The sequence below is a fragment of the Epinephelus moara genome, chromosome 8 (assembly GCF_006386435.1).
Source record: "Epinephelus moara isolate mb chromosome 8, YSFRI_EMoa_1.0, whole genome shotgun sequence".
NCBI lineage: Eukaryota > Metazoa > Chordata > Actinopteri > Perciformes > Serranidae > Epinephelus > Epinephelus moara.
Genome location: NC_065513.1, coordinates 8,738,508 through 8,753,655, shown reverse-complemented (window position 1 = coordinate 8,753,655; position 15,148 = coordinate 8,738,508). Strand labels below are relative to the sequence as shown.

Below are 15,148 nucleotides of genomic sequence, written 5' to 3'. Positions count from 1 at the left end.
AACACCTCAATGCCTATCTGAGCGGTGGCAGAATTGCAACGTGTATGTAAAAACAATGTTTTTGTCTTTCCCTAATGGAGGCATAGAGGAACAGAGGTTGCTTCAACTGGTAAAGGCTACATTATCCAAACAACACACATCACCACCTAAACTCTTATCAAGCAGGGAGTGACAGGCCACATAATTGCGTCTGTCCGACACGTCATGTATTTCCAATTTACATGACAGGAAGGGCTGGAAGGGCCGGATACCTCACAACGTATCTTTGTATTTAATGAACAGTTGGCATCTCTCCACATCCAACCACAGCTACGTCACTCTCACATTGCTCATTGGTGTAAAAATGTGGCACTGCCAGCTATTCTGACACAGAAAGGGGGTCACGCGGGTGTTGGAAAAGAAAGAAAATACATTAGCAACAAAGGTTTTCATATGAGACTGGTAAGCTGTGAATTTATGCATGCATGTTCCTCAGTGATTACTGACACCATGGGGAAACACTGTGGACAGGGAAATGTATAATTCACCGGGACTCACATTGTCTGTTCGGAGCTTCTTGGCAGGGCAGCCTCCATCCACAGGATGTAGCATGTAATACAGCCGCACTTTGTTGGCATGTTTCCGACTCTGAGGGAGGGAAAAGGAAAAAACAAAAAGTTAGTAATAAAGTAATCAAAGCGGTAGACTCTTGTTTTGATGTCTCCTCGGGTGCTGCAGGTCCTCAACTGTCAATCAAACACGGCAGCCAGCTCTGTTGTGTTTTTATCCTTGAATGCGTTAGACAGCATTGTATAGAACATAAATGCCAAAGTGTATTTCAGTAATTATCTGCCATGCTCTCACTCACTTCATCTCAGCACTTTATATTATGTGATACCATACACTACACAAGTGGCTACATAGAGAGTGAGGGGGCAGGGTCCAAGTGGAATACATTTAATGTTGAACGCACTTCACTAATTCTATTCAGTGATTCAAGCACCTGTTCTCCATCTGCACTGCAGTTACTGCACTGTCTCATAGAACAATTGATGTCAGTGTTGTCAGTTAATGACTGCACTGCAGATTGTTGTTGAAACAACATTACTGCGAGTTGAAACAACATTACCGAAAGTTAGTTCCCACCAAGCAATCTGACTGGACAAAAGGCATTCCATGAGTGCTAATACAGAGTACAACATTACCAGGACTTTTAACTAAGCATGTATCACTCTGCTTTACAGGTGTTCTGAACCACTAATTACATTAAAAGTTAATTAGCCTACATTAAGGGTCGTCATAAAAACAAAAATATATATTAAAAAAACCCTTTGCATAGATGAGCATATTTCCACAAATTGAGCATAGTGTTAGTTCAGGCAGGACACAATGTCAAGCTCAGCTCACATCCCAGCAACGTCAGCTGATCTCAAGCAGCCCAGTCAACTGATGGATCACCTGACTGATGGAGGAGAATCAGCTGATAGATCACATGATTCCTTTCTCTGCAACCAATTGGCTAATCTCATTCAGGGCGCCCTATTTAAACTGCTTTGGCCTGCCTACTGTTGCTGCTTCCTCTGCAAGCCGCTGTGCAACCCGCCTCCACCCCAGCTCCTCATGTTCATGTTGTGTCTCATTTCTGTTTGTCATCGATGCTTGCTCTGTTCTGTTCCCAGGGGTCTTTGCTGCTGTTGTCCCTGCCTTAGGCTTTCCATGTAGGTGCATGGAGGGGCAGAGAGGTGTGCTCTCTCAGCCTTAGGCTTTTTGCATAGGTCTAGGAAAAGCAGAGAGGCCCCACAACAGAGCCATATTGTGAAATATAATATTGCAAAAAGAAACTGAGTTTTCTTTAACTAAAGTGGTCCTGACTGAAGTTATGAATGTTGTCAAAAAAGGACAAAGGAAAGTAAAGAAGCCTGGATACTTCACTGCTAACCTACTGATATGACATCAGTCGATGGCACAACACACAGTCGGATCAAGCTGTTAACTACAAAATGTGTTGACTGAAGCGACTGTCAACAGGCTCTCATTTCACTGGTTGCACAATAAATGGAAACGCACAGATAAATGTACTCGACATAAAGTAGCTGGCCTGGAGTAACATGTGTGTCTACACATGTTTACATATTGCCTGGCAACAGTCTAGTCTCAGCTAGCTGAAAAGGTCACGTTTGGGCTTGAAAAACACGGTTTTGGTGTTACAATCACAGCTGGAAAAGCTTGTCGATGTCTCAGTAAAAAAATAACCACTTTTTGTGGCACTGTCCTGGCTGGAAATGCAGGGATGTCTCTGTGAAAAAACAACTGCTGTCCATAACATTATCCCTGTAAAAAACACAGAAATGTCTCAGTAAAAAAAACAATAGCTTTTATGGCATTATCTGTGCAAAAACAACTGCTTTTCATGGCTGCTTTTTATTCTGGCAGTGCTGATATTCAGTACAACAGCCCTCCCTCTGTGTGATATTGCTCACTTTTACTTGTCCTTAACATGTAATGTTTCGGTACAGGCTCAAAGAAAAATGGCCGCTGGTATCTGACTGGTTATTGAACTGACCAAAAATCTGAGCTGATGTTTTGAAATTGAATTTAGATTGGATTTAGATTAGATCATCTCAGAGTCATAATCCCTATGGCCTCTAGCGAGCCTTGTCAGTTGAATGTAATTTGTTAAAATGACTGATTCTACCATTCTTCTCAGGAGGACAGTCTATTCCATCCATACTGTACACTGTAAACCCCAATTCATCCATGACACAAAATTTCAAAATTACAAATGCCCCAAATTGTCAAAATGACACATACAAACTTTGACACAAAAAACACATCCCTTGTGAGCTTGATATACTGAGTTTTGAGTTAATTTGTCTAAAATGTATAACGCCAATTTGACCTATTATTTTAAGGCCAATAAACAACACAATCATTGTGCACTTAACATATTGTGGCATGTTTGGGATTTCCCAGCATGCCTTGAGTGTTAGAGGCTATAAGTGGAAGAAAATTGTGTTTAAAATCTGTTCTAGATCAATAATATTACCCGTTATGCAGTGATTAATATTTATGTATTTCACAATGGTTCTAATGGGTTACAGTTAATGTTGTGGTAAGTTATATGCACAGTCAGTGACCTCCCACCTGTGTGGATATTGGAGTGTCTAACAAAGTTGTGCTAAGGTGGAATAAAGAGCACTTCAGAATTCATCTCTTTGCCTTATTCTAATAATCAGGTAACCCAAGCCTTCCATAATATATTTTACAGTTCAATGAAAGTGAAAATAAATTGTTGCAGAATGTGTATGTTTTTTATATTAATATGACACAGAATTAAATGCTCATACAACAAATACGTTATGTTAAACTGACATAAAATTCCTGTCAGACAAGGGTCACGTGACCCATTTATTTTGTGTTGCTGTACTAAAAACTTTTATGTTACTGTATTATACTAAACTAAAAGTTTTAAGTGCAATCTGTTTCCATAAAAAAAAAATCAAATTGAGTGAACAAATTTGGGTTTAGAGTGTAGAATCCAAGTCATATCAGTGCTCGCTGGGATCCAAGCTATTTTTGGTGCATTGGATGTGTCCATAGTAACCTCAGTGGCATATATCCAACAGAAATTCTACACATGCCTGAACCGTTGTTATCCCACCATTTAAAATATCCCAAACATCATTATTTAAGTACTAAAACAGCACTGAAACAATTCAGTGAAGTCAAGAAACCGAGTAAAGTATCTCAGCAACTGAGACCTAAAGCTATCTGTTGATCTGGTATCCACAGAACTCAGTGTGTGTGATAATGCTGATGGAGTACACACACACTAGGTAATCACCGTCATGTACTAATGACGTTATGGTTATGGAAAACTTGTTAAGTGCCTCACTTTCACGATTCACTTAACTCCCTGTTAAAATATGCTTTCAGAGCACAAGGCTGTGTCACATCAATCTGTGATGAAGCTTATTTAAATAAAGCCACACATTATTTACTCTACTTGAACATGACACTGTGCCTTTCCTGCCCTTTCACACACACGCTCCTGTTACAAAGACCTGGTTTCTGTTAGTGCCAGTAGAGGTCCCATTTAAAACAGGAGAACACTGTCGAATGAAGTGCACACCACCACTCCCTAACACTGGGTTGAATTGATAATTAGTGCTCGGTTCACTGAGGGTGAAGCAAGAGTCTTCTTACCAGCAGCTCATCGATCCCCTGGGATCTGATGGCACAGCCGCGGCAGGGGGAAGGCGGGATTTGGAAGGACGGATTAGTTTATCTGAAAATGATTCCGCTTCAGGAGGAGAAGCTTTGTGATACAGAAGTGATACATAAAGAGGAGGGAAAACCTTCCATGATATTGTCATAGCATCGTCAGGGGAAAGCCGCAGATGAGGGAGAGTTTATAGTTACAAGATAGCATCCAGTGAGGCATGTAGCGATGTGGACAGGTGCCCGGCGTGTTACTCTGTCAGGCAGAAGGACAGCCACCGGCTTCTCTGCACAAGGGCATGACAGACGAACTCATCCCGCCTGGTCCGGGGGTGAGCACCAGGCTGCAGGATTCTATTTGTCTTGCCTGTCTGGTTTCCTGGCAGAGATACTGCAACGTGAGCTCTGCTGCTTCTTTGAGGACAAGAAAAAAAACAAAAAAAAACAGATCCAGCTTGATAAGGATTTAGGATACATAGCAGTTAATATAGTACACCTTTCATTAAAACTGCTTGTGGTTTGCTTGACTTCCTTCCTTTTAGACATATACTCCTGCAAATATTCTTTAAAAATAAAAAAAATGATTATGACATATTTAGCTGAAATGAAAAAGAACACAGCATGTTTCTTTTCTTTTACATATAAAACACCATCTTGTGTGTTTTGGTGGTTCTATTCATATTGTATTAGACATTGAATATAACATGCTCATTGCAACAGAGATGTTTAGATATTTCAAACTCTGCATGAACAGAGGAGAAAGAAAATATGAGCATTTGAAATTCAAATTTTCTCCCCAACTTACAACTAAATAGCCAGAATAATATCACTAACAGGACTTCTTCTTTAAACAGCGGCAGAGTCAGCTTTGTACTGTTCAAAATGTTTGTTCCTGCACTAAAAATAGATCTCTTTTGCTACGGGATAAGGGATAATGATATGGACCGAAGAATTGCCATTCATGGAGCACAGGAACAAGACAATCAACAGTTGAACAACAATTTCCTGTGAGGTCACTGCCAATAGCTACCACAGGGGCACCATTCGCAGCAGGCTGGGCTTTGATTCACCCCCTGAAATCATATCAGTGTGGGTTTTTTACCTGCAATCAATTGCACTTCTGGTGCCCAGACGCATTATTTGTTATGTCACCCTAAAGTGCCTTTTACGCACTGAGGTAACATCTATTCTTTGCAGTGGAGAGCTACTTGGGTTTCTGCAGAGCAAACACTTCCAGCTCCAAACTGGATGGAAAATGTTCCACTTCACCAGCTTACTGAGGACATTGCAGCAATAAGGCTACTGTGCATATTGGCCGTTATCTTTGCACATTTGAAACTCTACTTCATTATTTTAATTGTTAATATACCAGTATATTAATTCTGCATCTATTTGCATAACTTCCTAATTACAAAATGGAGCCAGCTGCATTTGCAATTACCATTGGTTTTGCACTCTGCCCCAGAGTCAAGGCAGTGTTAACAGAGTAGAGATTCTGTCAGTGTACATCTTTTATAACTTTAGCATATTAAATTAACTTGTGCATGAGGGTTGGGTAATGAACTCTGTACTTTTAAGGATAACAACTGAATAACATCAGTTTTACAGTGTACCTATTCATGTTATACCCATCAGTGCCAATTGTTGGTACCTTAGAGCACATCTGAGTGAGAACACTGGGTTTGAACAATAAGTGGAAATTCTGTGAAGCACCCCAAAGTCTGAAAGCCAGCCACAGAGCTCTGAGGCTGGCAACAGAGCTCTGCGAAGTAGCTAGGTTCAAATTCAGACAGGAGGCGGAAGTGCCATTAAGCCAGGTACCTGGAAAGACACAGAGCTCCAGGACCGCTATGCTCCGCAGCCGTGCCTAAACTATCACCGTAGTGCCAATCTACTGTGACAGTTTGGGAGTCTGGTCTATTTTCTTTTATGTTATTTTAGTAATAGCCTAGTGTCACTATGAGACAGGCAGAAACACATACACATGCACTCACACAAGCAGACAGACAGACAGATAGACAGACAGACAGAAACATAAATTTAGCTGCATGTGATTAGAAAAGAGCAAACGGGTGGAACTGCAGTTTCGCCTACCCCTGCAGCTCTCTCAAAAAATTATATTTTTGTTATGACAGATAAAGTAAGGTAGCAAAAAAGGTACCCTTGAGTACCAGTACTGAATTCCAGGTACCAGAACCGCTACTTGTATCGTTTCAAATGTGAACGCTACCCAACCCTAGAGCCTGGTCAAAATGTGCCTGTCCAGAATGGTGCAATTGCTTGGCCACCAGTTTTGCTTCTTGCAGCCGTCTTTAGAACCACTAATAACAACAACCTGACACTTAATACTGCACTTCCTTGTTTCCTGACCAATATATCTGACATGACATAATTGCATCCCCTAGCAATCCTTTGCAAAAAAGCTGACACGAACATTTTCAATGAAGTCAAAGCCTGGCTATTTACAGGGAAAAACAAGCTTCAGTTTCAAAAGTTACAACGCTGATGCTTGAAATGTTTAAGTTTGCTACAATGTAGCATTCCCGCTCTCTCTTTCTTCATCTGTTCTTGAATGTACAGTAGGGAGCGACGGAGAGCAAGCTGTGCCTAGCATGCCATGTGGGGTGTGACAATTAGTATTGTAGCAAATCACAGAAAGCAAGCTGTTCCCTGGGGTCTTCTCTCAATTCACTACACAGTGTGTACGGCTGCTGGTAGTAACACACTACTAATAAACAGGAGAGAGATCTCAAGAGCTGGCACTCGACGCTGCTCTTCCGCTGGTACTCCCCTTGATTTCACACCTGCCATGTGTGAAATCAATCGGATGAACAGTTGTCAAGAAAATCAAAGGACAGACAAACATTCAGACAGACAGGGACTCCTACTATAGTGCGATAGTTGGACATTTTGGGTGGTAAGAGTATCCACTTTTACTGAAAAAACTGCTAACCTGGCTCTATCAAAAGGTAAAAAAAATCCACCAAACATCACCATTTAAAATGACTAATTAACACATTATATCTTATTTGTTAAATTAAGAGATGAAATAGGTTGGCTTTGCGTTTTACAGGGGGTCTGTTTCCTAAGCAGGAGCAATGACTTCCTTGCTCCTGGTCAAGAAATAATCTGGTAAGAAATCTTCCCATAAACATATTTTCCTTTTTGCATGGGGTTCATGCCAATCCCTTATCCGATCGTTCCTCACTCCTCAATCTTTGATATCCTGGACACAGAATTTGATTGGGTTCACCATCATTAAGCATGTCCCGATGCTTCTATTTGTTCTGGGATGAGCTAGGATTGAGGAACACGGAAGCTCCTAAATGAGGATACACAAAACCTTTCTACAGGGGAGTTGATACAGAACATCTATGCATCCTTTGTTAGAGCAAATCCAAGAGTTCATCCCTTCACCCATTGGTATCACAATATTTGTAATGTTTGTTTCACTATAACCAGTAAAAACTACAAAAAATACTAGAACAACTCTATAACATAGTGTCAAGAGACAGCTGTATGGTGTTTTTCTTTACAGCAGACAATGTGTAACCAGTGAGGCCTCTGTTCTTGTAGATAAAAAAAAGTTGTGGAAAACAAGCTCTGACTAGTTTGTTCCAAAACTAGTTCATTTGAAAATTTGATGAACTTGTGCATTTGGAAAGCTGATGTCATTCATGTGGGAGTTTCTATCCAACTTTTGTTTCTGCCAGCAGGTCCCCTGTTGCCTCCTCCCACTGTACTGTTCCAAATGTTAACCTGTACTATTGCATGCATCTTTCAAGACTGTGAAACAAACAGAGAGCTATTGGGATATATCTGAGCTCTGTGTACATGCCAGAAGGAGAATACACGTGTGAGGTGAGCTTGGGTTAGATGTGATGAGAAGGCAAGACCCAATATATTGTACTGAATATGGTGAATTCACAAAGATGGATGTTATAATTTTTTTATTTTTTTATTTTTTTTATTTTATATACTTTATTAATCCCCGAGGGGAAATTCAATTTTTCACTCTGTATTTATAAATAGGTTAAAAAGACAAGACATTCTTATCAGCCTCAATTGTACTTTAAGTCCTCATTTTTAAACGTTAGCAAGTTAACACACTAAACCACGCATGTTTTAGTATTTTGCTTGGCATTTAGCCAGTGACATGCCATCAGGGTAGGCAAGGTAGGCAGTGCCTACCCTGTCTCCCTTGTAAATCATCGGCTGCCTAGGTAAAAGTCGGTGGTTGTTGGACCCAGCCACCACACCTTCTTCCCACCCCACTCGGACTTCCGCCACCTTAACTTTTGCTGTTGTCTTGCCGCATTTCCCCCTGACGATACCAGGCATCGCTAAACAATAATGGCAACCACCTGTTTATCATGCCGACGTGAAAGGATGGCTTTTCTGATCGGTGTCTGATGCTGGAAGTCACTGACCAAGCGCCGGTTTTCAATAACTTTGGAGAGAGACAGGATTGCAAATGTCGCAGTTGCACATCATCGATTAGGAAAATAATCGTGAGAAAAGCAGTGCTTTGAATCCCCATTCACTTTGAACGCAAGCCATGAAAGCATGTTACACATGTGCACTTCAGTCCTGTATTCTACAACATTAACATGAAAAAGCAGAACTCTTTTGTGCCTTTTGACATAAATATGCCAGACATCCCCTGTGTTATGTATGATACATATAATTGACATTTGGATGTCACTATGTCAAAACTCATTGTAGCTAACATAACATAAGCATTTTCAAAGCAAAAACCAAATTATCGCGAGAGGGAGGACGACCTTAACCTTAACCAAGCTACATCAACAAAAGGGACAGAAAGTGTTTTTAAACAGACTGTACAAGAAAAGATTGGCTACACTGCATGTGGCTGCTCTAGCAGGCAACTGACTGATGCTTTCACCAGGAAGGATCGACGGCTGCATGTTATCTAAAAGTAGCCTAGATCAACAGATTGGTGAGTCAGTGTTCATTTATGTTATGGCTTCATATTGATTGATCTGTGTGTCTTATTGTTGATAACTAAACGCAAGACAGAAATATAGTTGGTCACTGTGCCATAATTAAGGATATGGTCGCATTCTGATGCTGAACATTAGCTACTGGTGCTTATTAGTTACACTTCAGAAGCAGTTAATTTATATGCCACTCTTGCACAGTATGTGAAACTGTGTCACCGCTAATGACAACTTGTTTGATACTGACCGGAGTGTGCACATGCATGTATAAATTGAAAGAAGAAATACTTTAGGAAGTTTAATCTGGCTTTCAAGGAGTAGTGCCTACCCTGTTACTGACCTTGTGGCATGTTACTGCATTTAGCTCAGAGCACCACTGTGTCTACACAACCTCAGCTGCTAATATAAGTGTAGACTTTTATTCTTAATGAAACTGATCCATCTTTCTAATTGCCTTACTTTGCAATAATAGCAAACATTGTTCTAGATAGATTTTCACTGTAGGGCTGCAACTATTATTTTTATAATTCATTAATCGGCAGATGATTTTCTTACTAAAGTGATAAATTATTTTGTCTGTAAAATGCAATTAAATGTTCCCAAAGATATCAAATTCACTATTATGTAGTGATTGAGCAATCATTTACTCTTCATTGCAGCTCTGGTTCACTGGGTTGGATTTAGGGGTGCATGATAATATCTGCATCGGTATCGGCCAATATTTGCTTTAAAATGAAATATTGGAATTGGCCAACATGCATTTTCTTATTTTGTACAATGAATGAATATTACATACATTTTATTTCATATCTCCATCTGCTGGTGGGCCATCACAATAAGAGTATGTATGTATAATATGATGCTAATTCCACTACAGAAGAGACGTGATGATCACTAAAATTAGGTGGGGATAATAATATATTGATATTGTTATCGGTAATCAGTCAAATGAGTTATATATCGGCATACTGGATATCGGCAAAAAATTCAATATTGTGCATCCCTAGTTGGATTACCTGCTGTGCTGTGTGTACTTCAATAAGTTTAAAGGAGATGCATGTTGATTTCCACGCCATTGTGTTCGTATGATATCTAACAAATTAGCGCCCCTACCAGCTAAGTTAGGTTTAGGAAAAAAAACATGGTTGGGGGTTGGGTATCATCCAACACATTCTCTCTCCGACCTCGTTCCATATTTGGTCATGGACTTTCCACATCCACATACGACGTGCAAGGTGCCATGGATGCGTTGGTTGTTGACGTTCTGGAACACAAGTCAAGTTCTGCCTCTTACATGCATTGTCGTCTTTCAAGATACACTTCCGTTTTCACAGGAAATTTACATTGGTACAACACTGCGAATTGACTTTTTTCCTTCAACCACAAACACACATCGTTGGGTTTAGGAAACAAAAGCAAGTGGTTAGATTAGGAAAGGTTTGGCTTTAGAATTTTACGGGATGTGAAAACCGCTCTCTTGGGTGAAAGTCTACATCTGTCAGACCCATCCATCCACACCCTCCACCCGCCCCACTCAGACTCTCGCTGCCTTAACTTCCATCTTTGTCCCGCTGTGTTTCCCCCTGATGCGGCCGTTACACTATAACCGCAACCGGCTGCGTATCATGCCAACGTTAAAGGACGCCTTTTTTTATTGGTGTCTGACTCCGAAAAGCACTGCCCAAGGGCAGGATTTTGATGACTTTGGAGTGAGATCAGGCTCCATCATCACGTTACATTCCATGAAGTTACGTAGGTTAGGTTTAGGAAAAGAATCATGGTTGGGCATCCTCTTTTGTAATCAACATGACAACAGCATCGTGACAGCAAACCTTACATTAACCTAAAGTTCACATTGTTTCACACATGACAATAACACATGTCCCCTGGGGGAAGTCAAATGTTTGTTTAAGCCACCACTCTAGTCTCGCTCACCAGACCTTTCTCAAGAAAAGAAAGGTCTGGCTGGGCCGACTCTCACTTTAAGATTGGAGGAAAAAACGCCNACGGTACGCTTGCAAAAATATTGCCGGGGGAAACAGGTTTTGGTGCAACACGCCCACAAAAATATTGCCTACAGGATGCGAACCATGGCAGAAAAATGGCTACATTCCTGCAAGATCAAACACCGCAAAAGTTAGTAAAGGACGTGTTGAAAACTGCAACCGGAGGTGATAGGGCGGGACTTCAGCGGGTGGCTTGTTCCGCCCAATGAGAGGCTGATCTATGCAGCGAACTTCCGCCCACTCAGACTACCACCACTCCAACCTGCCTCCTTTCACTCTTTATACTACTTCCTTCCTTACTCTCATCAGCACATCCATCACATGGTTGCAGCACTCGTGATTAAGTGGGTTATACACAAATACTGTTGCAGTATACATACCAACAGTTCATGAGAACAGCCTGTAAAATGAACATGAATCACTGGACTGTAGGAAAGAAACAGTGCATTTAAAGACAGGACAGTGTTTCTGGAAAGAGGCCTGGAGGTGTGTAAGGTGTATGTGACTTGGAGTAAATGGGCCAAACCAAGAAAGATATTACAAATATCCTAAGAACCTGAGTGACTGAGAAAAACACCAGGCAACATTGTGCAGGTACATCAATGACAATACACACGTATTTGTAAGATGCTGACTGAAGGTATTTGTCTGTATTTGCATATATAAAATAAATGCGACCTCATCTTGTGTCAATCAAGTTTACACAGCAACTCAGAAATGTGTGTTGGTCATGAAAGTTTTTGAAACCGGTTCGATTTTCTGCATTTTTTGGCATCGGTTAAAAGCCTTTAGAGAGTTGTTTGACCAAGAAGCAGTGTAGAAGATATGGCTTGACAATGGGACACATGTCTCCAAAAAGAGATGGGAACTGGGCAGGAGTGGACAGCTGGCCAGCTAGAAAAAGGAGTGGAAATATATGGAATCCTTAAAGTCTTTCATGACAAAGAGAAGATTAAATTAGTCTCTCTAGAAATGCACAACAGCATTGATGATGCTTACAGCAGAGTGCAATTTAATGGCTGCACAGTATCATTCTTTAACTCAGGTGGCTGCGGTGCTAAATGCAAGATGCAGGCAGAGAGTGGCGACAACCAAGGAGGTAACTCCAGTGGCCTGAACAAAGGATACATTTAACTGACGGGAGCCTATATGTTATTTCTGTAAATCTGTGGATACTGCAGATTTATACCTGCATAGCCATGTTTCAACTGCTCAACTTGTCTGAGGACTCCGATTAAAAAAATGACCACCGACTGAGAGACTAACAAAACTATATTGACACAGGCACATTTTGGGACGTGGTTTATGAGAGAGAAGCTAAGTGCACGCTTGACATAATCAGGGCTGAAGAAAAATCCATACTGCATTACCAGCACATCAGTGAGCTAATCAGAGCTTGTGTGGGCTCAGACTTCCCCCTCCCAAGAACCAGGGTGGGTACTGTGGAGGGACAGATACTCTAAACACAGTGCAAAACCACATGCAACTCAAAACTAGCCTTGTTTCTCGTTGGAAATAACAAAAACCTGACCCTACTTGTATATAAAAACTGATCTCCAGTGATATAAATAATACGTGGGGGAGGCAGTAGTGCAGTAGAAGGTGGATGAGTGCACACTTGTTACATCTAAACAGCTGCCAGCCAGGTGCTCTTGAGCAAAGAACTTAACCCCACACTGCTCCATCGTAGCTGTTCAGTAGCTGCCAGCAGCAGGCTGTAACTGTACTGGACAGCTCCATGGGCTGAATGTATGAATGTGAAGCAGGGCAGCAGTAGAAACAATAATGAAATGTAAAGAAAATAATGACTTCCCAGAAAAGAACACTCACTGCAGATACTATGATTATGTGCACTTTGAATCAACATACAATATTTTCAGTGCTATTAAAATGCCCTTGTTGTCATAAAAAGAAACATTGCGAGAGCCTGAGTGTTCTTGTTCTGGAAAAGATCAACTTTCTGTGATGCTACGTAAAAGAATGATTGAGTTAATGAGTGTTACATGCTCATGCTGAAATTAAGTTAAAAGTCAAAACTGAAGATCAGGGTCAAAAAATGACCAAACTGTTTAAAGTATACTAATAATACAAATAGTGATGTGGGAAATACAGTTTAAAACAATAGGAGATGTGGGGGTACCATGATGAGTCTAGCAATGGATATTATTGCGTGCCAATATAGTATTGTTACACAGATGCCAAGTATCAATCTTTTATCATAGACATTATTAATTTTTGCACATTCATATTTAAATACAATTTTTGGTACTAGAGTAAAGTCAATTGCTTTTTCGGTCCACCACATGGTGCTGATGTTTTGGGGGTTTTTTTTCTGGTGAGGTCAGCAGAGGTCTCAGACAGCGGCATTTGGCATAACAAAGATGGAGGCACCCGAGAAAAAAATCAGAAACGCGCTTTGTTCATTTTTTTCCAACAATTGCAGTTGGAAAAAAGGTAATAAATTGCAACATTTCTCAAAATGTATCTCAATACTCAGCATATAGCGTATCATGACCTAAGTATTGTGATAATATCGTATTGTGGGTCCTCTGGCGATTCCCACCCCTAATGGATATAGAATCAACTCTGGGGCACATCTCCAGGAAAGAGGTGATGTTACAGGGTTAACCCCAAAAAGTTGTTAGGCCCAGTGGCAAGTACCTTAGATGGCAGCATTTTGGTAGTTGCTGTCATAAAAGAATCACAGACGCAGGGCTCCTAACCAACTTTTTTTCACCATCCTCCAGGAACCATGCCAAAATACAATCTAAGCAATTCTGAAATGAATGTGGAACTTCTATATTCAAAGTTTTTTCCCATTATTTTAGTTAAAATCATTCTATTTTTAATTCAATAACTTGCATGTTTGTTTTGATTTTAATGTTAACAATGCAGCTAAGTTGAATTTAGGGATGCACCGAAATGAAAATTTGTGGCCGAAGCCGAAGCCGAATAATATTAAATGCTTTGACATTTTACTCCACCGGTCACGGCACGCTGTTTGATTGCGTTATCAAAACACGCCGCTATTATTCGGCCTTGCTTTTAACTTATTCCACCGAATACTGAATGTGTGTTTTTTTGCAATATTCGGCCGAATATATTCGGTAACCGAATATTCGGTGCATCCCTAGTTGAATTCAAGCAAGTTTTGCATAGGTACCCCCAAAAAGCTAAAAACGCTGCTGGACAAGATGCACCTGTCATGGGGAGAGGCACAACTTACTGCTAAGGACAAAATGTGATGCAGAGATCTCATTGCAGCCATATGTCTTACAGGGGGATTGAGAGGAGTCAGTAAGTGGTTAACCTCAGTAACATGACTTGAGTTTTTGCTGCTGTGTGTGCCACACAAAATCTGTGGTCAGTTTAATTTTCATTGCTGTACATTGTAACATTAACAGTTTGTTTTTCCTTTCAACTCTTGTCCCAAATGTGTCCCAAAATACATTATCATCCTTTTTTTGGCCCAGAGACGATGTCTAAAGCTTGTGACAGATGAAGAGTTGGAATTGACCTATTGGTAAGCCCCGCCTTCAAACGCAATGAGCCAATCACAGTGCGTATAGCCATTCCCATACACTCGGACGTTCTCTGCCTGGACGTCAATTGAAATGCATTACAGAAAGTCAGTTTTGTTCGGTTTTATGAGCTTTTTTGGAGATTTGAAGTTTAAAAATGGTCAAACGGTGTGCATGGGGTACATGCAACTCTGACACAAGGTATCCTGAGAGGCTGGGTGACAAGGTGTATTTTTTACACATCTCAACCGAGAAAAGTGTCTCTTTGGATAAAGTTGTGCGGTAACGTTTGACCACAACATCAACTCAGTGTGAATAAGATTAACAATGATGTCTACATCTGTTTTAAGGTAAGTCAACATTGTGTTTGAGGCAACATATTGTCAGTTTGCTGGAAAGAAATCTAAAGTTATCTTTAACATCTCTAGCTAACGTTAGCTAAAGTTAGATCTAAAGTTGC

The 15,148-nt window shown here is 40.6% G+C and overlaps 1 protein-coding gene across 1 annotated transcript in view; it reads right to left on the bottom strand.

Annotated features, from left to right (window-relative positions):
- zmat4a (zinc finger, matrin-type 4a) overlaps positions 1-15,148 on the bottom strand; it is a 182,543-nt gene that overhangs the window by 99,679 nt on the left and 67,716 nt on the right. The window contains exon 3 of the mRNA XM_050050876.1: positions 538-627. Within this exon, the coding sequence (XP_049906833.1) occupies positions 538-627 (90 nt within the window). The remainder of the gene's footprint in view (positions 1-537; positions 628-15,148) is intronic.